Raw genomic sequence first — 26,187 nt, 5'->3', positions numbered from 1 at the left:
AGAATAATGGGTTTTGTGTTTGCATTATGAGCAACCCAGAAACAATTACAGCCTTATTATTTGTTTAGTTTCACAGAAGCACTACATTTGTGCAAATCAATGTGCCACACAGTAAAACAAGCAGAGCAATCACACTTGTTGCAGTTTGTGTTGGCTATGCTGTACCTACAGCGTAGGTTCAACACTACAGCATTACTAAAGCTTTATATGATTGATCTGTGCCAATTAAGCAGTAGCCATCAGTCCGTGAACTTAGTTTAGCATCAAGACTGGAAACAAGGGAACGCACCTCACCTAGCTCAACCCTTACATAACTGTAGCTTCAAAGCTCACCAACTAACATGTCAAAACTCATTTGAATAATCTGTACAGAAACCAGCGTGTAACAATAACAAACCACTGTTTACCTAGAGGCACTGTACCAGACCAATACTTGGTTGGGGCCAGTAACTTTCTGATTATTCCCAAACTCTCAACCAATAAGAACAAGTGGAAAGCATCACCCAAAAAGATGCAGGAAAACTAAAACATATTTAAAATGTGTTTACATCTGTGTTAAGGAAACCCCCATCCAAATACTAGTAGTTTTTAATTCAAGCCATTAATTGACTTGCTGTTGCTCACTTATCAAATTACTTTGACTATCTAAATAAATATGTATCTTTGGGGGGCATCAAAGATTATCAGAGGGTTATCAGAGATTATGTCTCTCGACTGGCCTGGGAACGCCTGGGGGTCCCCCCGGAAGAGCTGGAGGAGGTGTGTGCGGATCGGGAAGTCTGGGCGGCTCTGCTAAGGCTGCTGCCTCCGCGACCCGACCCCGGATAAGCGGGAGAAGATGGATGGATGGATGGATGGATGGGGGGCATCAGAAAATAAATGAGTTCCAAGGCAGAGAGAGAATGTTATAATTGAGAAAAATTGTTGTCAATGTGCTGCTGTATACAGAAATTTTTAAAAAGCAGCAAATAATGAGCCTTTAAAATACAGATACAACCATCGCAAACAAAAAGCTGGCAGCAGCAACACCAGATAAGGCAGTAATGTGTCTAAATGTGTCGGAAGAACCAGGAGGCTGACTGAATATTTAGTGCCTTGCGTTGACAGCAATCACTGTATTTTAATTATTACAGACAACAAAGGATCCTACATGTTGCTCACCACACTGGCCCCTGTCAAAAAAACAAAACAAAAAAACCCTTGGCCCTGAGTTTGCATGTTACCTTCCTAGGTTTGTCTTTACCAACATATATAATTACTATGCAGGGACCAGCCCTGTAAAGGATAATGTGACTGACTGCATTCGGTTTCTGCAGAGTTTGAATTTCCTTTTCTTCCTGCAACCAACTGATCAATCCGAACTTGGTCAACTAAGACTCCTCTCCTCGACGGATGTTTAGTTGACTACTAGGGTTTTAGACAGTCTGTAAGACATATGTAATAATCCCACACAGCTACAGACTGTCAGTATCAGATACTTCAACAAGAACACAGACATCTGCTTTACAATCACTTTCAGAAAAGCGAGAGTAAAAATGTCTGTGAGGTAATTCATCTGCTCTTGGTGGCATCAGCCAGATATCTGCAGACAGCTGGCCAGTTAGCATTAGCTCATCAGGACAGACTCAAGGGGATTCACCTCTTGCAGTCATAACACCTCTTTAACACAAACTGAGAGTTCAGATTGGTCCTTTTTTACTTTGATTCAAGTCACAATGAGACAGCTGGAGGCAACTAGCCACCTGGAAGCAAGACAGCCACATAAACAGGTTTTAATTTAGTGCAACAATCCACATCAGAGCTCACAAGACAGCTAATGCAGCAGCTATTATTTGTGTTACTTGTTAATAAAAATTAACTGCGGGTCGAGAATTAACCGAAATATTATGTAAATGGCCATATGAACGAGTGCAATATCCAAATTAGAGGATGTGCAACTTTTTTGATAAAAGCATGCCACAATATACTATTGATGCAATTACCTTTCAAACAGTGAAGTGTGGTGCTACAGCGGTGTCTGGCATATAAATCATATTCTCAGACGTAAAGGAGCATGCTTGTTTGATACAAACCACAACAAAAATTAAATAATTATTCTGACATTGTTTTTGTGTTGTTTTTTGGGTAAAAAAACAAAACAAAACAGTGAAGTCATGTTGCATTATCTGCCAAAGTAATTGCTGAATGAGTTTTTTCCTGCATATAATTCAACCAATTAACTCAAGTTTTTGATGATTTTCCAGCATCTCTTATGGCAGAAATGGGCCAAGAGTTAGAGCCATCTCTGAATATCATAATGCTCACTACCAAAGAAATCTATTCAGACTGTTGTAGGATTTATGTTGTGTTTCGTGGAAGTGGCATCATCTTCACATACGAGGATTCTTAACAGACTGGTATGAAAACGTCCCGTTTCTTCTGAAAGTCATCTTGGTACTAGGCAGTCTGCGATGCAACTCTCCTGCAGCTCGACCTCTGTTTGCTCACCTCAGGTCTTCCAGAAGGTCACATTCTGTCTGGTGTTTGATCTGTAATCTGCTCATCTGCTCGGCATGAGTGTGTTTCAGCTCCTGGGTGACCCGGACCTGAAGAGGGGAACAAAACACCTCTTTTTAGAAAACATCTCGCAAGTTACAACTATCTTCTTCTGCTGCACAGAGAAAAGATTTCTGCACCTATGAAGTATTTCCCAGAGATACATGTCTGGAGGAATGTGTTGATTCAGCTGAGCTTTGTTTTAGCGAAAATGAGCTCTGTCATTATCAAGCAATAGCTGTGGCCAGGTGAGAGATGGCCCCTCAGCATTTCTAAATAACCGTGAAATAAAGTGCAAGTCTAACTGCTATCAACTGGGATTGGTTTAAATTTATTATTTCAACTTTGAGCCACAAACACACTAAATAATTGTAACAAAAAAAAAATATTTAAACTTAATCTTCTTTTAGTTTCATGTTTGATTCATTGTTTTGGTCATTTTCTTTTATACAACAATCTAATTCTTACTTCTCAGATTTTAATATTTGACTTTTTTCTTTGTCTATCGATCTATCTATCTATCTATCTATCTATCTATCTATTATTTGACCTTTATTTTACCAGGTAAAAATGTTTGAGAACCAGTTCTCATTTGCAAACATGACCTGGCCAAGAAGCGCCAGCATATATGACAGTAAACTGAACATTTTTCAGTCAGTAAAATAATCAGCACATTAAGTGACACAAAGGTGAATAAGCTGATGCATTGAAGGAATTGCTAAATTAAGTTGTGAGCTGAAACAATTCACTTTTTGCTGTTTTTGTTTTATTTGTTAGTAAACTTAAAATTTCTAGACTTAAGGCTGTTGTTCAAATAAAACAAGCGATTTGATGATACACTTTTGGGTTTTAGGAAATTTGATGAGGGTTTTTCAAAATATTTTAGGGACTAAAACACAATAAACAACAGGCAGAATAATCAGTAATGAAAATAATGGTTGTTTTTAACTCCAATCAAGTTAAAATGTTGCACGTTTTACTTAGTACAAGGAATACAGGGATAGATGGGAACCACATCAATCCCAGTTTCAACCCTGATTCAAACCAAATCCATCAGCTGGAGCTGCAGAGACAATAGCGTAAGACGGAACCAGGATTACAAACGTTTTTTCATAGTCATATAAGTACTAAATTACAACTACAACACATGGGTCAAGCAGGAAAATAGACTATCTGAGTGCGCTTCTTCTACTCTAAATAAATATGCAAAGACTATATTTGAAGGGGCATCTTTGCTCATCTTGTTTTTAAGCTCACTCAGTACATTATATATTTTGTGTCTTTAGTGGCAATGTGAAACTTTAGCCTACATTTGAATTCAGGTGATAGCAATAATAATTCATTATCAGTCACTCGCTCTTGCTGGCCAAGAGTCAAGTCTTTCCGGGTTTCCAGTTGGCTGTGAAATAAAGTATAAAGTGCAGTAACAAGGTGTCATTACCAATAACCCGGTATGTTATCAACAAGGACAACAGTTTTGTTACTTTCTTATTTCTTTTATGAACTGGATTATGGTCCATTATTCACATCCAAAACAACAACACCAGATAAGCAGACTTAGACACAAAAACTGAGCAACAACAAGAAGGACGTAATTATTTAAAATTATGGATTGTGTGCTTTATGTTGTGAAAAAAACAATACTATTTAAAAATGTTATGCCAGAAGCAAACTTATATGTTCATTAAGACCTAATGTAATCATGGTTAAAATCTAGAAAGATGCTGCTGCAAGTCATGCACTTTTTTCTGTAAAGTGCTATAATAGTAGTTAAACTCCGGGCTTGTTAGATATCTGCAGCTGCAATCATCCAATAATATGTCAACGAGTCTATTAATGGTATTTTTAAGAGTATTAAAAATGTGTTAGTGTTATTTCAGCCCTCATATAGGACACATTAGATATCGTAACACACCAATTTATGATACATAAAAGATTTTACGCAGTTCACATAACTTTTGCTATTTATCAAAAACTACCAAATCATATATTTATTTGCCTACAGTTAACAGAATTATATTTACAAACTGTACTGGGACAGAAATGGTTTGTACTGTTAAGCCATGTTATTGAAATATGATCCAACATGGACTTTTTTTAAATTATTTTTTTGCAGAGGTCAGATTTTGCTGAGATTTGTGTTTTAACGTTTATTTCTCTGATACAGAAAAAAAATTCAAACCAAAGCACACATTTACTCCTAGTGGGTTACTTTTGCGTTTTAAATGCTCTATTTTTGCCATCGAGTGTTTTTTTTCCCCTACTCCAGCAGACTTTGCTGCACGAGAAGGAAAAAATGCACTAAACTGCTCAGTAAAATCTGTCAATTTAGAGCTAAAGACAGAAAGATATCCTAGATCATGGGATAACAGGGCACTTTTGTAATAAATTTACATGTACTTGTAAAATCGGCATACACAAAAAAAACATTAAATAACTTTTCGGCTTGCTATTTCATACTTTTGCTCCCCCCAAACTAAGCTTGAAGCCGGACCAGGGTGAAGCAAAGTGATATTTACTTAAACATAAGTGTTGCTTGGTGGATCACTAGTGTAACGCAACACCTCGGTAACGGTATTTCTTTAACTTATGTAAGTGGTTTCAAAGCTGCGGGCACTTTGTCGATGAAGAAATCTATTTTTGTTGTGACATTTGAACGTCTTTCACAGGACCCGCTCGAGAGGGAACGGGGCACGTTAACGGGCTATTCTCCCTAAAAAAAAAAAAAAAAAACTCTGGCACATGGGACTTTCTAAAAAAAAAAAAACAAGTTTTCCCACTTTGCTGCAATTTAAAGACGCAAATTCAACTTCTACAATAACTAACTATGGTACATTCGCAGAATAAAACACGCAGTTGACCGTTTAAAGCAGGCGAACAGCAACAAAAGCGTAAATTTCCAACCATTAAATATGCACCAGTTCGTCGAAGTAACGTTAGCTTCGGAGGCTACAACGGGGGGAAAAAAACTCACCTTTCTCGGCGGCGGCTGCATCCTCGTTTCTGGACATAAAATCAACACGAAAGAAGGCGAAAGTTTGTTTGGAAAACTTTCTGCAAGTGTATCCAACGAAGGATAACGGGAGGGGAATATTTGAGCCTGTGTCAAGCGGCCATCAAGTCCAGCAAGTAGTAAGTTGAGTCCCGTTGAAAACACTGTGGCCGCAGGGAACAGAAAACACAGTAGTTAAGCAGCACTCAACAACACACCCACACTTCCTGCCGCTCTTCATAATAAAACACCCAGCCCAGCGCACTCTTCAAAATAAAAGGCTGCTCAAGCCACAGACTGGAACAAAGGCAATGTTAATATCTTACAACTGAAATAGTAATTTGCGAGTAACAACAAGGCAAACATTATACCATTGTTACTTATAATTTAACATTGAAAGCATCTGTTATTATTATTGTTATTATTATTGTTACTATATTTTAAAAAAAAAAAAATCAGTTGTACAAAAATCTGCCAATTATTCTCTAACACTATTATCCATCTATACACCGCCGCTTAATCCTCATTAGGGTCGCGGGGGGCTGGAGCCTATCCCAGCTGACTTAGGGCGAAGGCAGGGGACACCCTGGACAGGTCACCAGTTTATCGCAGGGACACACTTAGAGACAGACAACCAAGCACACTCACTTTCACACCTACGGACAATTTAGAATTAACCTCAACATGTTGTTGGACTGTGTGGGAGGAAGCCGGAGAGAACCCACGCTGCACGGGGAGAACATGCAAACACAGAAAGATTCCGGTGACACCGGGACGCGAACAGGCAACCTTCTTGCTGCGAGGCAACAGTGCTACCAACTGCGCCACCTTGCTAACTAATCACCTAAGCTAATTATCTAAATACTGTATATACATTTTAAATGCCAATAAAGGTTTTTGTGTGTTTTTTTAATACTCGAAATAATTTAATAAACTCAAATCAAATTCAACAACTTTCAATTTACTATCGTGTTTGACAGAAGAGCTTTAAATTCCACTCATTAAAGATGCAACAACTAGGAACTGTTTGGCATTTTTTCTTTAAAAATATGACAAATTAAGATTACTTCATTTGAAAATAATTGAATTAGCTTAATTTTCTGTTGACTAATATACAATGAAAAATATTGTAGGGTCTTAACAACAATACTTAGTCATCTATGTTATATAATACATAATATTTTAGGGTCTTGAACAATACATTGACATTAGACTTGCAAACTTTTGTAATATGTAGTATTGCATAAAAAAGGTTAATTGTAATATTATTACATACAAACAAACTCTTTAATATTAAATACTAACTGACTATTGGTATTGCAGCCAATAAAAATGTAGGAATGTGTTGTGGTCACAAACTGCATATAAAATAGCCACTGGCTCGTTCCTGCTCTCTGATTGGTCCTCTTCGGTCACATGACGAGCCACAGCCTCTGCTTTTAAAGAGGTCATGTCTGCAAAAAGGTAACTACTGCTTCCCGAGTACTTTTCAAAATAAAATTAGAGTACTTGTAAAGTAATAATTACACAACGAAGCAAGTTGCCACATCCAACATGTGATGTATGTGTGATTACAAAACATACTTGGTATATCCATGTATATCTGCAAAACATTTATAGAAGAAATACATCTTTGAAAACCTTGGCTTAGTTTTTTTTTTTGTTGTTTTTTTTTTAAACAACAACTTTGTATTGTATTTATAAATACATAACCTCAGATTAAGCAAAAACTATAAACCCTCGATTTATTTACAGTGTTGCCCATATTTACAAGGTCTATGCATGCAATTCCACACATTAAGGTGTATTCCTAAATACACAGGACTACTCTTTGTACAATGCAGTTGTCAAGAGGAACCAAAACTGAAAAAAATATGACCACAAAAAGGAAAAAAAATTCTCTATATTTTCTCCAAAATGAAGAAAGGACAAAGATGATCTTAGGCTCAGTCTGTATTTCCAATAGATATATAGTTATCACATATATCAGATATCACATTAAGGTCAAATGGTTCAAAGCCACCTCTCAATATTTGAACTGAGCTAATCTGAGCATTTCAGTTTATGAACTAAGATAAATACTTTAAAAAGACTATATTAAAATGCAGGCCCTAAAGTAGAAGCTCAGTACTTTCAGGACCTAACAAATGTAAATAAAAAGCCTTTTTTTTTCTTTTTTTTTTTTTACACTGGAAATCAAGGCTGTTGTCTAAAATAAGAAACATAGGCTTTGAGTTCAGTATTTATCTAAGTTGAAATCTTATTTATTGTAAAGCACTTTGCAGCTTTGTGTTTGAAAGGTCCGATGCTAATAAAATTATCAATCAATCAATTAGACTTTATTTTTATATCACTTTTAATACAAATAAAAATGCAACACAATCGCTTTACAGAAGAAGAAAAAAATACAATAAAATAATACAAACAACCCCCCCACCCCAACCTCCATTACCAGCCCCATAGTCAAGTTATTAATAATAGCACTCTAAGACACTGGAACTGACGATATCATCATCATCATCATCATCATCATCATCATACTTTTTAAAAATAATTAATATTATTGTTGTTATTATATGGACAATTTTAATAACACAATAATTGTTTAAGTCAGAATTTGCTGCCTTACTGTTTATATCACTGCGTTTAAAAAAAAAAAAAAACATTAGTTAATTGAGAAACACTGTTAACTTCAGTCCTGATATATATAAAGCTGATAAAAAAAAATCCTAAATCAGAACCTAAGTTTCATCAGACCAGCATATGACGCGTCCTGATTTGTACGTGTATTTTGAAGGGAAGCACCGTTCAACCGGTCGTTCTGAGTGTTTGTATTTACCTTGACTGAGTTTCTCTTTGACCTCGCTGTCACTTTGCAGACTACGTTTCACGTTTCTTAAATGGAGACGTGAAAGTTTGTCCTCGCTGCTCTTGTTTTGGTTTGCACGCTGTCTATTAGCCGCTAAGCTATCTCGGCTAGCTCGTTAGCAGCGATGTCGGCGTGGCGGCGGTTGCAGGTGAAGCTGCGGACGGCTCCGGGTTTTTTCGCCTCCATTCAGCTGACACGGAGACACGCACGCCAGTATGGACCCTTGACGCTGTGCCGAAGCCTGAGCACAGGATCACCTCTCCAGAATAAATACTTTAAAGGTGGGGGACATCTAAAGGAGTGACCGAGACGTGCAGGGACGCGTCAACAAGCCAGATTTACATTACTTAATACTTAAATTATTAAATGATTTGTCTGTACTTAAAGGTGTGCAACTTGTGTGACCCAGCTAAAACGTTTAATAAAACTGGTAGACGTCTGTCAACAATTCGGCATGCATCTCATCTCTCTTTAATCTCTTCAATAACAACGTTTACAGTCGCTTTTTACACTAAAGCTCCCCTGTGAGTTAGTGGAAGATTCAACTTTGGTCAACTTCCACGCTAAATTGCATGGAAATGTTTTAAATCAGTGAATAACTTTATACGCCGAATTGAAGAGTGGTAGCTAAAGTTTTAGAAAACATCCTGACTTTTAAGCTGAGAGTCAACGTGTGTAGAAGAGAGATGAAGCAGTGTAAAATGTGTGATTTTGTGGCTTAGACCTGAAGGCCCAGCTGGCAGGCTTCAGGAAGAAGGCTTCGGACGCTTTGCCCGGGAGCAGCTGGACTCCTCTGCTCGTTAGCCCCAACCTTCCCCCGGCGAGAGTCGACATCGTGATCATTGGAGGCGGTGTGGTGGGCTGGTCCATCGCCTACTGGCTGAAACAGAAGGAGATGATCCGAGAAGGGGCGAGAATCCTTGTTGTAGAGAAAGATCCAATGGTGAGGACACCAGAGTTAATGATGTAGAATTTACACCACGACAGACAAAATGTTTCTAGAATATCAAGAAAAACAGATTTTAGTGTAAAAACGTACTCTAACTGGTATAAAAGTTCTATCATATTTTCATCCATCCATCCATCCATCCATCCATTAATTATCTCCCGCTTATCCGGGGTCGAGTCGCAGGGACAGTAGGGGAGCAGGTCATTCCAGACTTCCCTTCCCCCGGCGATGCTTTCCAGCTCTTCCTGGGGGATCCCAAGGCGTTCCCAGGCCAGCCAAGAGATATAATCCCTCCAGTGGGTTCTGGCTCTGCCCCGGGGTCTCCTCCCAGGTGGAGGTGTTTGGAAGACATCCAGAGGAAGCCTCTCCGGAGGCATCCGAATCAGATGTCCATACCACCTCAACTGGCTCCTTTCGATGCGAAGGAGCAGCGGCTTTACTCCCTTCGGAGCCTCCTTACCAGCACCCTAGAGGAAACTTTCCCAGGGAGGCTGAGAAGTGTGATGCCCCGATAATTGGAACACACTCTCCGGTCCCCCTTTTTGAAAATGGGAACCACCACCCCGGTCTGCCACTCCACAGGCACCGTACCCGATGCCCACGCAACATTGAAGAGATGTATCAGCCATGACAGTCCAACAATGTCCAGAGCCTTCAGCATCTCTGGGAAAATCTCGTCTACACCTGGTGCTTTGCCACCAAGGAGCTTCTTAACTACCTTGGCGACTTCTACCATGGATATGGATGCAGAAACCCCCGAGTCTTCAGGCTCTGCCTCCTTAGCATATTTCTTACATATAAAAAAAATTCTATTTGAGCGTGTTTTAACAGTTTTTAACTGTATATTTGAACAATTTAATGTTATTTTACAGCTTCTCTCCATTTTTTCAATTACAGATAACTAGCAAAATCAAAGTAAAATTGCACTATTTTCACTGTTTAAGTCAGCAAATATTTTAAATTTTTTCATATTTTACAGATCTTTGCCAGTTATTTGAAAGAACTATGTGCATTAAAGATTGAAAAATAGTAAAGTTTATTTAAAAAAAAAAAAAGATGTTATCAATACAATCAGAAAAAAAATACAAATTTTCACCATAACCATAAAAAAACAGGACCAAACTGTAAGTAGCATCCACATCAAAAATCTGTGAAAAATGCTTTTATATTTAAGTAAATCAGCAAGAATTGTCATTATCATATAGATATTTTCTGTTATTTGAAAGAAAAATGCTAAATCTCTCGAATTAAGGGTTGAAAAATGGTCAATAATAATAAATATAATAAAGAGTATTACTTTGCAGATGTTCCCTTTTTTATTATAATAACTGAAAAATAGTCAAAACAATCTATGTAGAATTGTATTAATGCCACATAAAAATCTGTATTTTTACAGATGGTAATGTTCTCTTTTACAATGTGTGACTGTAAAGTTGCCCTGTTTTGCTGGGTTTTTTATCAGCTAAAAAAAAAAAGACTGTTAAAAGGTCAATCACAACTATTATTTTTAAAATTTTCTCTGTTTTGTTAAAGTATACGTAGTATCTAGTAAAATCACAGAAAAAAAGTATTAATTTACATGTTAAAAAAAAAAAAAAAAAAATAGTATCTAGTAAAATCACAGAAAAAAAGTATTAATTTACATGTTAAAAAAAAAAAAAAGAAAACAATTGGGCCAAAATAAATATTGTCCGTGTTAAAAATCTGCATTTTTATAAATGGTAATTTGATTTTTACAGTGTGACCATAAAACTACACAGTGCTGCAGTATATTAATCAGCCAAAAACAGAAACATTTTACAGGTTGCTGTTATTCATCACAGTATTCTACTGTTTGTCAGCGTATGTTGTTTGCCACCATTGCTGCCAGATTTTCACTGTTTTCTTGCTAATTTATTACAGTGTGCCTACTATTCTAAACACCTGCAGGGCTGTTATTTTACAAACTTATTATCTCCCTCCCTCCGCATGTGACTGTCTGCAGTACTCCCAGTCCTCCACGGTTCTGTCTGCCGGGGGGATCCGACAGCAGTTCTCCCTGCCGGAGAACATCCACTTGTCTCTGGCCTCCGTAAACTTCATGAGGAAGATTAATGTAGGTCAAGCTCAAGTGTTGCTGCTGTTTCTTTTCTTGCTGCACACTGGAAATGAATGACAAGCCTTTAAATCATTAAATGTGACAGAGGATGTTCTATATTCAGCTTGTACATCAGCTGAAGTTACTAACAATATTGGTCGCAGCAGAACTTGATATCTGTTGACTAGAGTGCAAGACATGGCATTAACTAATCTTCACTCACTACTGTCTTTATTTATGCAGTAATTATACTCAGCTCTCTAGTAGATGTAAGCTTGATTCTGCAGAGTGAGATACATGCCGTCCTTGCAGTGGCTGTAAAGATTCAAAACAAGTTACTCAGAAGACAAAAATAAATTGTGAGCTCCAAAGTTTTATTAATATGCTGATGTTTCACATTAAGACCCTAAAAAGCCCCTCTGGTAAAAATCATGTTTTTAACCTTCTTAACATGTCCATGTGTTTTCTTTTAAATGCAAGAAGACATATTGTGACCAAAGAAAACTGCAGCATATTCAGGCTTCAGGGGTTTCAGACATAACAAATATTCATCCTGACGACTTACAGGCTGAGACTTTCTCTATCATTAATCTACTTTGAATCAGTTTCAAACATGTTTGGCTGAATTACTCTGAAATTACAACTTCCAACTGTGTAACATCATGTGGTTTTGCAGAGTTGGAGCAGTCGTAGGTGAGCTGATGTGCTCGAGCTGCTGTAAGTGAAGTGAGGAAACAAAGAAGTAGATTTTAAGGCGTCACGATTATATTGATTAAAAAATAACTTTGATACACAGAGATGAGTTGTTTTTAAAGATAATAATGCAGTTTCTATACATTTCTGGCCAGATATTTGATAATTCATTGTTTGTTAATTGTTAATGTTTTGGTGCAAATTATATCGAAACCTAAGACAATGATTTGCTTAAATGTGGCGCCACCTTGAGGCCTAAATGGAAGCCTCCCACGCATATTAGGAGTCTGCTCCTGAAGGAATAAACGCTTTTAATTTTAAATATTCTCAAGCCCCGGGAAAGCCAGTAATTGGTTACCTTTGCGCAAAGACTTGAAAATATGGAGAAACAGTTTGCTATTTCACTGTTTGCTATGTGGTTGAGTATTTCTTGGCTGGGATCTGTAACTTCCTGCTGTCTTTACTAATAAGCTAAACTGACCAGTTGCTGGCTGTAACTTTATATTTATGGGACAGTTATGAGAGTTTTCAGAGCCATTTTTCTGTGTTGATTGCAAAATATACAATGAACATAATGAACTAACTGATTTATTGAGGTGATGTTAATCTTTTCTTAAGCCTTGTAAATTAATGTCAATATAATAATAATCTGAGCAATTATTTATTGGAATTAAAGAGATCTATATCGGCTATAGCAAGTGCAAAGTGTGAGGATCAGTTTCTTCAGCAAATATAAAGAAAAACATGTAGAATGATGCGTCGGGAGAATCTCTGACCTCATGAAAGACTTAGAAATGTTTGCATGTCATTTAAAGTAAGAATAAGTCAGCTAAACGAAGGCTGCAGAATCACAGTGTTGTGGTTTTTTAAAAAATTCTGTTAAGGTGGAACAGTGCAAAGTAAGTTAAAGAACAGGCTGTAACAGAAATGGTATTAGGCTTCCAATCACATGTTAAGCTGTTCCTTTAATGTCCCTCTGGTCTCTCCTGCAGAACCAACTCAGGCAAACATGTTTTTTATAGAGTTCATACTGTTTTTGTGTGTTTTCTGAAGGCTGCATGAAGTTTCTGTATTGTGTTCTCTAACTTTGTGCATGTTGTTGGTGTAGAAATGTCCTCAAGTTGTCATGCCTCTGTGTCCCATCAGGATTATCTTGGCGTGATGAACGAAGACCCAGTGGACCTGCAGTTCAACCAATCAGGATACCTCTTCCTGGCAAGTGAGCAAGGGGCTCAAATCATGGAAGAAAACTACATCACCCAGAGGTGTCTCTCACTTTGCATTCAGACAACGGCAGAAAGCTAGAAGCCAGCTCCTTTATTTAGAAATTCTTGCAGGAAAATTCTCTCTTGCAGCTCAGTTATCTAATTATGTGATTCCAGGAATGCCGGAGCCCACGTTTCTCTTCTCTCCCCGACACAGCTGAAGCAGAAATTTCCGTGGATAAACACAGACGGGGTAGTGCTGGCTTCATATGGTGAGTGCAAATAGAACATAGACTGATAATAAGATACTGCCGCTGATATGTGCGAATGCAGGCTGATATATCAGGAACTAGAGCTTTTATTCAGCTCATACAACCCTTTTCAGACTTGGGATCTTTACCATGTCTGGCCTAATGTTTCTCATGTTTTAATGCAGACATGCACACCTCACAGCCAGAAAGAGCAACAGTATGCAGCAATAATGAAATTACAGATTATAAATGGAAGAAATATCCAAACAACTAACTGTCCAGTTTATTTATGATTTCATAAACACTGAAAATTCTGTCCATATGTGATAATAATGGAACTACTAATAAAAGAAACTATCCTGACAGCTGAGACAGAGCTCAGGATTCAAGCTGAGAACAGCTGCTTTAAAACTAAATAATTACCTGCAGCTGATAAACTGTGACTCTGCGAAACAAATCACCTGTCTGAGGTGAAGGAAATATACACACAGCTACTGTTGGATCCTCATTGATCCTGTCTCCATGTTGTGGATAATATATAACTAACTAATGACGCAGTTGTTTTTTTGTTTTTTTTTTGCATAAATGCAGCTCTGGATCCGGATGCTGCAAGTATTTAATAAACTCCGGGAGCAAGAAACTAAACTATGACTGTGTGACAGTTCACCTGTCTGAGGCTCGTTGTTTAAACCTCGCTTCCTCAAATCACTTCTCACAAATCCAAGTACCACTGCTTGTGCGTGAAGTTAATAATTGCATTGGAAGTAAAAGATTACCAGCGCAACTTTGACAGAAAAACAAACAGGCTACTCATTCAGGAGTGCAGCCGACACATTCAGTTCCAGTCAGATTAACAGAAAGGAGTTAATGTCTAAAAGGGGTGAGTTGAGTTTACAACACAAGTGTAGTGAACACAAGGCCATCCATCCATCCATCCATCCATCCATTTTCTTCCGCTTATCTGGGGTCAGGTTGCGGGGGCAGTAGGCAGAGCAGGTCATTCCAGACTTCCCTCCCCCCAGCGATGCTTTCCAGCTCTTCCTGGGGGATCCCAAGGCGTTCCCAGGCCAGCCAAGAGATATAATCCCTCCAGTGGGTTCTGGCTCTGCCCCGGGGTCTCCTCCCAGGTGGACATGTTCAGAAGACCTCCAGAGGAAGCCTCTCCGGAGGCATCCGAATCAGATGTCCATGCCACCTCAACTGGCTCCTTTCGACGCGAAGGAGCAGCGGCTTTACTCCCTTCGGATGTCGGATGTCGGAGCTCCTCACCCTATCTCTAAGGCTGAGCCCAGCCACCCTGCGGAGGAAGCTCATTTCAGCCGCTTGTATCCGCGATCTCGTTCTTTCAATCACGACCCAAAGCTCGTGACCATAGGTGAGGGTTGGGACGTAGATGGACTGGTAAATCAAGAGCTTCGCCTTGCGGCTCAGCTCTCACTTCACCAGCACAGTCCGGTACAACGCCCACATTACTGCTGATGCCCGCGCGACACTGAAGAGATGTGTCAGCCATGACAGTCCAACAATGTCCAGAGCCTTCAGCATCTCTGGGCAAATCTCATCCACACCTGGCGCTTTGCCACCGAGGAGCTTCTTAACTACCTCGGCGACTTCTACCATGGATAAGTGTTTTAGTTCACTACAATGCTGTGTCTGCTGCTGTTTACTTTTCTTACAATCACATTCCTCTTCTCATCGCACACCTTCTTTGCGGTGTCTTTAAGCTGAGTTATGATCACAGCTAGAGATGAGGTTTGCCAGACAATTTTCGGGATGCTTCTACAACAGGTTAAACATAAAGTCGACCTCTTAACTTGTCTCCTTGGACTATTTGCACAATCCACTATGCAATTCAGAAAAAGATGCACCTATCAAATACTAAAACAATTAACTAACAAAAAACCTCCGTTATGAGTACTGTGAGACTGCAACCAGCAAATATATTGCTAATCTTTACCTTTACAGTTATTTTTTTCCAATAACTGCTTGATAATTTGAATAAAAGTGAAGAAAGTGCATCATTATTCCCTAAAGCTCAAGCTTAGAAATTTAAATTGTTTTTCTTGTTGGACGAAAATCAAAAACTTGTCAGTATTAAGATTATTGTTGTAAAAAGGTAGAAAAACAAATGAACATGTACTGGTAGACATGTACTTTGAGCATTTTTCCAATAAAAAATGACTCAAAATATTAATCACCTACCGAAATTGTTGCAAAGTAATGCTGCCCTAGAGGTCAGTAGTAGTAACTGTAACCAATCTCAGTGTAAAGCTATATCAGTCACTTTTCATTTAAATTTTTTGTGCTTTTGTCAGTTATTTTTGTGACTGTTTTGATCTTGTTCCTAGATCTAGCAGCTAGTCTTGTCCTGATGTGTATGTTTGAGTACTTGTCCTGCTGTTCAGGGCTGGAGAACGAGGGCTGGTTCGACCCCTGGACTCTGCTGAACGCCTTCAAGAGGAAAGCCATCTCTATGGGAGTCATTCCATGCCATGGAGAAGTTACAGGTTTGTTGAGGCTTGCTGACACAAAAACACTGCAGTTAAATATTTTAACCAAAAAGCCAAGAATGGGCCTCTGAACTACTCCAATTTTTAAGTTTAAACAGAACATCTTGCTACCAACATTATTCTAAAAAACAAGTTGAAAAGTTTATTTTATTTGTGAAATCCTAGTCCTGTCTCTGGTAGCCAATAACATGTCAAATTAACAAAAATCGAATATATTTGTCACAAAAATAAGGACGAAGTAATGGGAAATTGGTTGAAACAGAATCAAAAAAACCCATAAGCAGGAGAAGAGAATGAATTCTGCTTTTGGCTGAAACTACAGTATAGTCAAAATCAATGCTAGCTACAGTATTTTATTGCTGTTTACACTCAGGTAACATAATACAGAAATAAAGAGAAGAAAAGGGTGTTTCAACTTGTCAGATGCTCAAATCAAAATGCAAATATTCGGCCAAAATGACACTATTCTGATTTATATATACTGTTTCAGTGAATAGTTAGTTTGTATAGTTGCTTGAAAACATCTGGTTTCTACCATTAACCCACTTGAGAGCATTTTTGAATCATAGGAAATGTGATTAATAAGAATAAACATTAAATATTTTTACTTATACTGACATTCCCTGTGAGAAGTTTCATAAATTTAGATCCAGGACGTACTGATATCGAGCCAGCGACATCACCTTTGAAGTAAATAACTGCTATCTATTTTCTGGCAGATTTTAAGTTATTTACTTGATTTGCAACTGTGTGTTTTTCAATTTTGCATAGAAGGTCAATAAAAAATTGGTATTAATGTGTTTCTCTTCCACAGATTTGAAATGTACAACAAAAATGCTAAGAAGTGATTCTGATGAAATCATGGCTGTGAAGAGAATCAATTATGTCAAAGTAAGTGAAACTCTGAATATTAAAGATCTGTGATTGTTAAAAATTGTGTAAATCAGGGTTACTGAGCTCTTTTTTTGTTTGTTTTGTTTAAGGATTTCTTGACATTTTATATAATCGCCAAATCAGTGCTGTCTCTGATTAATATGTAACATGGTTAGAAAACCAACATTACAAAGCTGTTTTTTCAAAGGAGAATCTGTCCAGTTGTCTGATTTCATGTGAAGTGTAAATAAAAGTGCCAAAATTAGAAAAATATAATGATCTACAGGTACATTAAGCATCTGTTAAGTCGGTAAGTACTATTTGTATCGCCAAAAAGAGAGCTTTAAATCTGTGACATCCTCTGTCATTTGACCAGAGATTCAGATATATTTACAGTGGTACATTGAACAGGTGTTAAGAATAAAATATGAGATAAAATATTTTTAAAAATGTTGTGGGCAACAGTAACAAAACTATCAACGATGATATTATGTATAAACAAGGACAAAAGAACCAACACTATACAAAAAAACAAGCCACCCTACCCATTCAGTCAGTGTTCCCAGCTGCCATATTTTCTACAAAACTTGCACAGAATAAAAGCTTTAAGATGCTGCTCTGATCCATCGTCTACATTTATATGAGAAGAAGCTTTCTGGCAAAGAGTTAACACATAAGCTCACATTAGGCCCTTCAGGTAAAATTCTTAGTATTCATGGAACAGTTGATTTTTCAGAAATGTACGATAAATTTGGAGAAAATCTAAACAATCTAGGAAACTGGGATCTTTGAACTGAATAATTACAACAAATTAATGACGTGCGTGTTCTTCCAGATACTTTGCGCCACATATCATCTGGAATTTCATCTCCAGCAGCCTCCTCCCATTTTAAGCATCCAGCACTGCCTGATTATTGGTACTGAGTGGTTCCTACATTGTTATGTCTTGCTATATATCTTTTTTTACGCTCGAGCACAAAATCAAGGAGGACGGGTGGCGAAGGAGGCACAATGAGCTGCCATAAAACATAAAACTATGCTGCGAACATCCATAAAAGTGTTTAGCAGGAATGCCAAACTGTTTGACATCAGTTCACATGAGACAAAATTACCATCAATCCGGGCATCATATTGTGAGATAAAGCCACAGTTTAGCTATTTATCAAAGGGGTAGAGCTCTGTTTGGCAGAATCACTCTTTAAGCAGCTTGACCTCAAATTTGCTTTTCCCCTCAAAGAACTAATATATATTCAACGATAATTAATCAGTGGATTGTTTTTTTCAATAAGTTGATGTTAAGTTGTTCAGCTTGTAAAATGTCAGAAGATGTTGAAAAGTGCTCATCAAGTTAATTGTTTTTGTTGGACTAACTGTAAATGCTCAGTTTCTGAGGACATACACTAGAAGCACTAAATTTTTGAACATGAGAAGCTAAAACCAGAGAATGTTTGCCAATTTTTGCTTCATTAATGACTTTAATAAGCAATGTTTTATCTGAAATTATGAATTGCTTCAGCTCTGATATTTTCAGAAATTCAGATTAAGCCTTTGAGAACTAGATTTCTTTCATCTTTTCTCATTTTCGAAAAAGGGCTGATCAATGCTGATGAAAAAGAGGCACATTTGATCAGCATTTTGTGTGTTTTAGTTGTAAACAATGACAAGAAAACATTAAATTCACACCTAAAACTCCTTACTTTGTAATTTTTGTTAGTAAGAAAGAGAAATTTGAGGGAGTTTTGGCACATTTGATGCACTGCTACAGGAACAGTGTGGTTTTGTGCCTGATGGGATCACGGTTTGTGTGGAGCAGGTGCAGATGCTGAACAGCCTGGAGTACCAGCCGGTGGAATGTTCTATTGTGGTAAATGCAGCAGGAGCCTTTTCTGGTAAACTGACCAAGATGCTGGGAATTGGCTCTGGCCCCAAGGACTCCATCGCTGGAATTCCACTGCCTGTTGAGCCTCGGAAAAGGTGGGCCATTGACTCGAGTGGCATATTTTCCCTTTGAAGAACCCCCCCCCCCAAAAAAAAAAAAAACAGCACCCTGAGTCCTGTCAGGGTTTTCTTTGAAAGGTGGCGCCTCATACAGTGCAGTTCATTAGTATCCTGACAGCTTTATTCAGACTCTGTACTCCAGAAAATGGAAAACTGCCTTCATACTGCAGCTTCTCCCATCTGAGGACTTTTTTCGTTTGACTGCTGCCTCAGATTTTTTACTACATAAAAATTGTATAAATTCAGCACCGTGAGATACGATGCAGTAACTGGTATCTCTTCATACAGGCTGTCTGAATATTAGACTGCTGTATATTAGAACATTGTTCCTATTTTTCTTCAAACCTGTAGCCCAAGTCTTCAGGCCGCAAACAAAACTGAGAGTGGTGCTCTGCAGGGTTAATAAGAGGGCGTTTCCTTCCACATCCCATGAGCTCTGTGAAAACTGTGGTCTGAGGCAGACATAAAGTGCTGTCTGTTTGGATGTTGAGATGTTTGTCACTGTAAATTTGAAACTCAACCACCCGACAGTTACTGTTTAAAATTTACAGTGACAAACATCTCAACATCCAAACAGACAGCACTTGATGTCTGCCTCAGATTTTTTAGGACTGAAGGGTTGCGGATCGTGCTGCAAGTTGTGTACAATTTATTGATACCTAAAAGTAGTCAAAAAATGCTCATCACTACAGTTTATTTTGTTAGAATAACTGATAAAAACTTTTCAATGATATACATCAAAGATTAGTCATTATTTAAGATGCATTTATGTTTATGTATTCGTCCTCAAATTTATTTATACCCTCCCATTAAAGAAGGAAAAACCAGGTGTCACGGAAATCAGTTGAAATTGACAAAAGTAATAATAAAAATGTAATGAAAATCATCACATTGCTTTTGAATTGTGGTTCAACAGAAGTATTAAAAAAAAAACAAAAAAAAAAAAAACAAGCATGATGGGACCCGTAAATTAATATTTTGTTGAACAGCCCTTTGAGGCAATCACTGCGGTCAAGTATTTTCTGTAACTATCAGACTTCTGCACCTGTTGACAGGTATTTTGATTTTGGCCCACTGCTCATCAGCAAAGTGCTCTAATTTGTCCGGGACAGTTTTTAGTTTTGTTTGCTTTAATTATTCTTATCAACCACAATTCAAAATCAATGTCTTATTTCACTAAATTTTAATCTAGCAAATTTTTATTACTTTTTTTTCAGTTTCTAGTTATTTGAGTGACTATTGTGAATTTTGCCTTTTCTTTAATGGATATGAATACATTTGAGGACAACTGTATGCTTACTTGCTTGAACAACAACCCAGCAGTTGATCAGTAAATCAGGCAGATATAAAAACACAGTATTGCTCTTTTGACAGATTTCTTTTTTTCACCAAACCAGCCTCAGCCTCTCTGTAAAACCATCACTGCCTCACAGAGCTGCCAAACCGTCGCAGGAAAAAAAAACATTTTATTAGACGGACTGAAATGGAGACTTCTGAGCTCTCGGGATGATCCATTATAGAAGCTTTTCCACCCAGACAAGAGTAAATCCCTTAAAGTCTGACCGTTTTCATGCCAAAAAACTCCTTATCAAAGATAAAGTCACTCAAATGTTGAGTGAAACAAGTTACCGGCCGTCTGAAAGTACACCTGACAAGAGTATACTTGTGGAGCTGGCAAGGTGAAGGTGATCAGGCTTTCGTTCTTTTTTTTTTTTTTGGACTTTATTACATAGGACAGTGAAAGCAGAGACGGGAAAGTAGGGGAGGAGAATGGGGGAAGGGGTTGCAGCAAAGGGCCATGAGCGGGATTCGAACCCATGGCTGCTGCATCGGAGACTATAGCTCCTGAACATGGGTCACCAGCTCAACCAGGTGAGCTAAAGCGGCAGCCCAGGCTTTCGCTCTTAAAGCCCATCAATGCTATAGAGCTGTCCGCCCACTGAACTCAGACCCACTAAGCTTCTCTTAAATCTTTTTCTCTTTGTGAAGTTTGGGAGGTGTGTGATATATTGTTACGTCCCCTCTTAACAAGAGGAAAGCAACACGTTAACCAAAAGAAATGCGGGAGTCATTGTGAGGTGCAAACAAAATTCAAGTTTTATTTCAACAGTGCTCCAACAAAAAAGGGTGGACAAAGGTTCACAAAAGGAGGTGGGAGGAATGGGACAAGGTGGTGGTGCCAAACAATCGAAAATAAGAAAACCAAGCAAGGTCTGACTAACTCTTCTTATATAACAAAACAAACCCAAACAAAAAACCTAAGTAACTTTTCCACAAACCAAACTTTGCAATAAATACATAGGTGGCACCAACCAGTGTGCATAACAAAAATTTCGTACGTGCTGAAAATGTAGGGTACCCAACTTACCGAACATCCCAACCTCACCACCACAGAAACGTACATCCACGTTTCTAATAAGCAAAACACGAATCTCTCAGACAAAGCACCATGCGCTCACAACAGCAGCTCTCCTGATCTGACACTGGGCCTGGTTTTTATGCTGCATTACACCACATCTGATTGGCCAGCTCGACAGGTGGAAGTCAGCTTTCCAGGTGAATCCACTCAGGTCATTAGCACTTGGTAATGAGACAAAAAGAGGGGAAGGAGAGGCAGAGCACACACACACACACACACACCCAACCCTCTGGCATGTAACATATATGTTTATATTTATACTTTTTATTACCCTCAGAAGTCACGTCCCATGGCCTTATTCACATTTTGTCTTCCTAGAGTGGTTTCATTGTGTTTTTTGTGATACACTTTGTAACAGTATTGAGAAATAATCTTGTTTTTAAAAAATTATACTGCACGTAAGAACTTTACATCTGTACTGTTTTTCAGGTATGTGTACGTGGTCAACTGTCCCGACGGTCCGGGTCTAGACACTCCCTTCTTGATCGATTATTCTGGAGTTTACTTCAGAAGAGAGGGTTTAGGAGGAAACTACATCGCTGGAGTGTCGCCAGAGGAGGTTTGTTATATCTCTGAGCCGTTAACTGTGTTAACATTTAGCATTTTAAGAGGTGATCTGAGTAATTCTTCCTTTTGCGTGTCCTCAGGCAGAGGAGCCAGATACCAATAATCTAGAGGTGGACCACCAGTTTTTTGAGGAAAAGGTTTGGCCTGTGTTGGCTCATCGAGTTCCTGCTTTTGAAAAACTGAAGGTATATTTCAGACACTTTGCTGTGTAATTGTACTAGTATGTTTGGTTAAGTTCATTTAGGTCTCCCAGTAAAGCCAATACTGATGGTTGTTTTCAATTTTCATATATTCATTTATAGCACGTCCACATTAGGCTGAGTAAATTGAATTATTCACATTTTATTTCTATTTCAGTCCTCTGTCGTAGTGAGTTTTTCTTACCTAAAAAAAACCCCTAAATTTCCAAAACAAAACAGCTTTGTAAAGCATTCTCTGTGATCACTCTTTAAAATAAAGCTTAAACATAGATGATCAGACTGCAGTATTTATTTAGATTTTGACAGATGACATCTCAATAAAATACACATACCGTAATTTCCGGACTATTGAATCTGAATATAAGCCGCACCCACTAACTTTAAAAAGAAAACAAATTTTGTTAAAATATAGGCTGCACTTGTCTATAAGCCCCAGGTATCCATGTTGTAACATGAGATACACTCCTGATCAAAATCTTAAGACCAGTTAAACAATTGCATGAATTTGCATTTTGCACTGTTGAATCTTAGGAAGGTTCTCAGTAGAGCTTCAAAATGCAAAAAGAAGAAATGGGAACAAAAGATCAAAAGTTGTGAGCAGGCAATTTATTGAAAACAACCATTTAATTCAAATAGGCTGTTTATCAGCTGATCAAAAGTTTAAGACCACAGCCTTTAAAAGCCAAAATCTGTGCAAAACTTTGGATTCCATGTCATTTCCTGTCAAGTATTCACACAGTGAAGATCACTTGATGGCAAAGGCAAAAAAAGCTCACCGTCTTTGAATGTGGTAGGATTGTTGAGCTGCATAAACAAGGCCTCTCACAACGTGCCATCTCTGCTGAGGTTGGATGCAGTAAGACAGTCATTTTGCATTTCGTTAAAGATCCTCAGGGTGGAACAAAAAAATCAAGTGGTCGACTCAAAAAAAATCTCACCGGCGTTAAGCCGGAGGATCCGAATGGCTGTCTGTCAAGACGATCCTCGTCCCAAATTAAGGCCATTATTGGTGCTGACTGCAGCCCAATAACCATCAGACGGCATCTGCGAAGGAAGGGCTTCAAAAACAAGACATGTCTTCAAAGGCCACGTCTTCTTCAATGCCACAAAATTGTCCGTTTGGACTTTGCAAGGGAGCACCAAACATGGGACATTCAAAGGTGGAAGAAAGTTTTATTCTCTGACGAGAAAAAATATAACCTTCCAACGTTACTGGCATGACAAGGAGATGCCACCTGAGATGTTTTCTACGCGGCACAGTGGAGGGGGTGCCATCATGATGTGGGGTGTCCTTTCCTTCAGTGGAACAATAGAGCGCCAGGTTGTGCAGGGGCGTCAAATAGCAGCTGGCTATGTGGAGATGCTGCAGCGGGCATCCCTCATGACTGAGGGCCCTCGTCTGTGTGGTAATGACTGGGTTTTTCAGCAGGACAACGCTCCAATTCACAATGCCCGTCTGACCAAGACCTTCCAGGAGAATAACATCACTCTTTTGGACCATCCTGCGTGGTCCCTTGATCTTAATCCAATTGAGAACATTTGGGGATGGATGGCAACGGAAGTTTACAAAAATGGACATCAGTTCCAGACAGTAGATGCCCTTTGCGAAGCCATCTTCACCACTTGGAGCAACATTCCCACTAGCCTTTTGGAAACACTTGCATCAAGCATGCCAAAACGACTTTTTGAAGTGATCAACAAAAATGGTGGAGCTGCTCATTACTGAGTCAGTTTTTGACACTTTAATTTCTATTTTAGGAGGTTTTTGGGTTTTTTTTCTTAAACTTTTGATCAGCTGATGAACAGCTGATGAACAGCCTATTTGAGTTCAATTGTTTTCAATAAGTTGCCTGCTCACAACTTTTGGTCTCTTGTTGCCATTTCTTCTTTTTGCATTTTGAAGCTCTACTTCAAAGAACTTCCTAAGAACCAAACAGTGCAAAATGCAAATTCATGCAATTTTTTAACTTGTGGTAAGATTTTGATCAGGAGTGTATTTACACAGAAAGATTTTTTTTTACTTTTATTTGAATACATACCGATAACATACATAAATACGTACTGTAAATGCTTTTTTCCAAACAGTGCCTGTAACACAGCTGGTTAAAAAAAAAACAAAAAACAGTAGCCTACCAGGAAAAATCACTGATCGCTATCTTCATCTTCCTCCTGCACACTAAAACCACTAAAGTTGTCTTCTTCAGTGTCGGAATTGAACAGCCTCAGAAATACTTTGCCACACACTTCCTCAGTCTATCTTTCGTTGTCGCTCTCAATGTCACTTTTGTCTCGAGGCAAATTCGTAAAACTCGTAAAAATCCATAAATTAGCCATATCATTGTTAAAGCCGCAGTGTTCAAAGGGTGTGAAAAAAGTGGCTGCTTATAGTCCGGAAATTACGGTATTTATCGCCACATTCCAGCAGGTTGCACTGTTGAATAACTATTTCATACTTGTTCAGTTACCTGACAACAGCTGTCAAAAAGACTTGTATATAATACCTATGTATTCTTATATATAATTGAGTTATTTTTGTTCATATTTTTACGAGGAAATGTATCACAGAAAATAAGCAGTATCAGTTTAACAATGAGAGTTGAGCAGTAAAATGGTGGTGTAAATCAAAAAATTTGTTCTCGTCTTTCTCCCATCAGGTGACCAGTGCCTGGGCGGGTTTCTACGACTACAACACCTTCGACCAGAACGGCATCATCGGTGTTCACCCTCTCATCAACAACATGTACTTGGCCACCGGTTTCAGTGGTCACGGCCTGCAGCATTCGCCCGCAGTGGGTCGTGCTGTGGCAGAACTGATCCTGGATGGAAACTTTAAAACCCTGGACTTGAGCAGCTTCAGTTTCGGACGGATACTGAGCCAGGAACCGATGCTCGAGAGAAACATTGTGTAGCGGAGCTGAAACATGGACTTGTACCATTCATGCTGCTGCCAATGACAAATTGTTAAGATTCAAGTCTTATTTTTGTAGCTGTATTTTATCAGTAATACTGAGTCTGTACTCACCAGATTTGTTACTAAACTCTGGGAACTTCATCACTAAAAAAAACCTCAATGGTTGAGACCATCCTACCAAGAAAAACAACAGTTATTTCAGACTCGCATGTGTCCAAACATGACATTTATCTACAAACTGAAGCTGCAGGAATTATATATCTTGTCAGGAACAAAAGAGGAAATAGTGTGAGGTCTATGGATGGGTCAACCAAATATCAGAACCCAAGTTTCATAAAGACAGTTAAAAATACTACTTTTAAATGTTGTGTCATTTTGAGCTTAAACTGAACCATAGCAGCATCAGAAAATAGATTTTTTCTTTTGCAACAGTGGTTTGTAACTGTTTTTAAAGGGACTAACAAATGATCGATCAATCACTGGATCAGTCAGTTTGTTTTTAAAGCTATAGTTACCTTCATTGCAGGTGACTGACAAGCTAATAATAACAAACAGCAACAGAATGCACACCCATCCATCCATCCATTATGTATACACCACACACGAAAAATAAAAATGGTGAAAGATTCAAAATAAACCAATTTTTGTAAAAAGGGTTAAATAATAGTATTAATGTAAAAGTAAACAACATAAAACCAGAAAAGACCAACAAATTAAAATTAAGGAAATATAACATTTAAACAATGCATACAGTAACATCCATCCATCCATTATCTATACACCGCTTAATCCTCACTAGGGTCACGAGGGGGCTGGAGCCTATCCCACCTGACTTAGGGCGAAGGCACTGGACACCCTGGACAGGTCGCCAGTCTATCACAGGGCTACACTTAGAGACAGACAACCAAGCACACTCACACCTACGGACAATTTAGAATCAACAATTAACCTCAACATGTTTTTGGAAGCCAGAGAACCCGGAGAGGACCCATGCTGCACGGGGAGAACATGCAAACTACACACAGAAAGATCCCGGGTGTCCTCACCAGGATACGAATCGCAGATCTTCTAGCTGCGAGGCAACGGTGCTAACCACCGAGTCACCTATCAGCCCATACACTAACATATTCTAAATTGA

General features: G+C 38.4%; 2 protein-coding genes across 2 annotated transcripts in view; one reads left to right on the top strand and one right to left on the bottom strand.

The window, feature by feature from the left end:
• The window catches only part of LOC103357770 (FCH and double SH3 domains protein 2-like), a 61,152-nt gene extending 55,442 nt beyond the window's left edge, over positions 1–5,710 (bottom strand). Inside the window, exons 1-2 of the mRNA XM_008282468.1 lie at positions 5,510–5,710; positions 2,488–2,585 (exon numbers count right to left, since the gene is read on the bottom strand). Of these exons, the coding sequence (XP_008280690.1) occupies positions 2,488–2,585; positions 5,510–5,530 (119 nt within the window). The 5' untranslated portion in view covers positions 5,531–5,710. The remainder of the gene's footprint in view (positions 1–2,487; positions 2,586–5,509) is intronic.
• A 2,678-nt stretch (positions 5,711–8,388) lies between these two features.
• On the top strand, positions 8,389–25,401 carry foxred1 (FAD-dependent oxidoreductase domain containing 1). Its single transcript, XM_008282467.1, has 11 exons — positions 8,389–8,677; positions 9,119–9,339; positions 11,330–11,440; positions 13,262–13,380; positions 13,498–13,592; positions 15,977–16,078; positions 16,896–16,972; positions 18,768–18,928; positions 21,801–21,930; positions 22,019–22,123; positions 24,793–25,401. The coding sequence occupies exons 1-11, from the start codon at positions 8,521–8,523 to the stop codon at positions 25,045–25,047; spliced, it is 1,533 nt and encodes a 510-aa protein (XP_008280689.1). The 5' UTR covers positions 8,389–8,520; the 3' UTR covers positions 25,048–25,401.
• The last annotated feature ends 786 nt before the right edge of the window (positions 25,402–26,187 follow it).

Source organism: Stegastes partitus, unplaced genomic scaffold (assembly GCF_000690725.1).
Source record: "Stegastes partitus isolate 25-593 unplaced genomic scaffold, Stegastes_partitus-1.0.2 Scaffold273, whole genome shotgun sequence".
Classification (NCBI taxonomy): domain Eukaryota; kingdom Metazoa; phylum Chordata; class Actinopteri; family Pomacentridae; genus Stegastes; species Stegastes partitus.
This window is presented reverse-complemented; position numbering and strand designations above follow the sequence as displayed.

Coding starts and splice junctions, on each gene's coding strand:
- foxred1 (XM_008282467.1), top strand. CDS start 8,521: ATGTCGGCGTGGCGGCGGTTGCAGGTGAAGCTGCGGACGGCTCCGGGT. Junction 8,678..9,118: donor CCAGAATAAATACTTTAAAG/GTGGGGGACATC, acceptor TTTGTGGCTTAG/ACCTGAAGGCCCAGCTGGCA. Junction 18,929..21,800: donor CCTGTTGAGCCTCGGAAAAG/GTGGGCCATTGA, acceptor ACTGTTTTTCAG/GTATGTGTACGTGGTCAACT.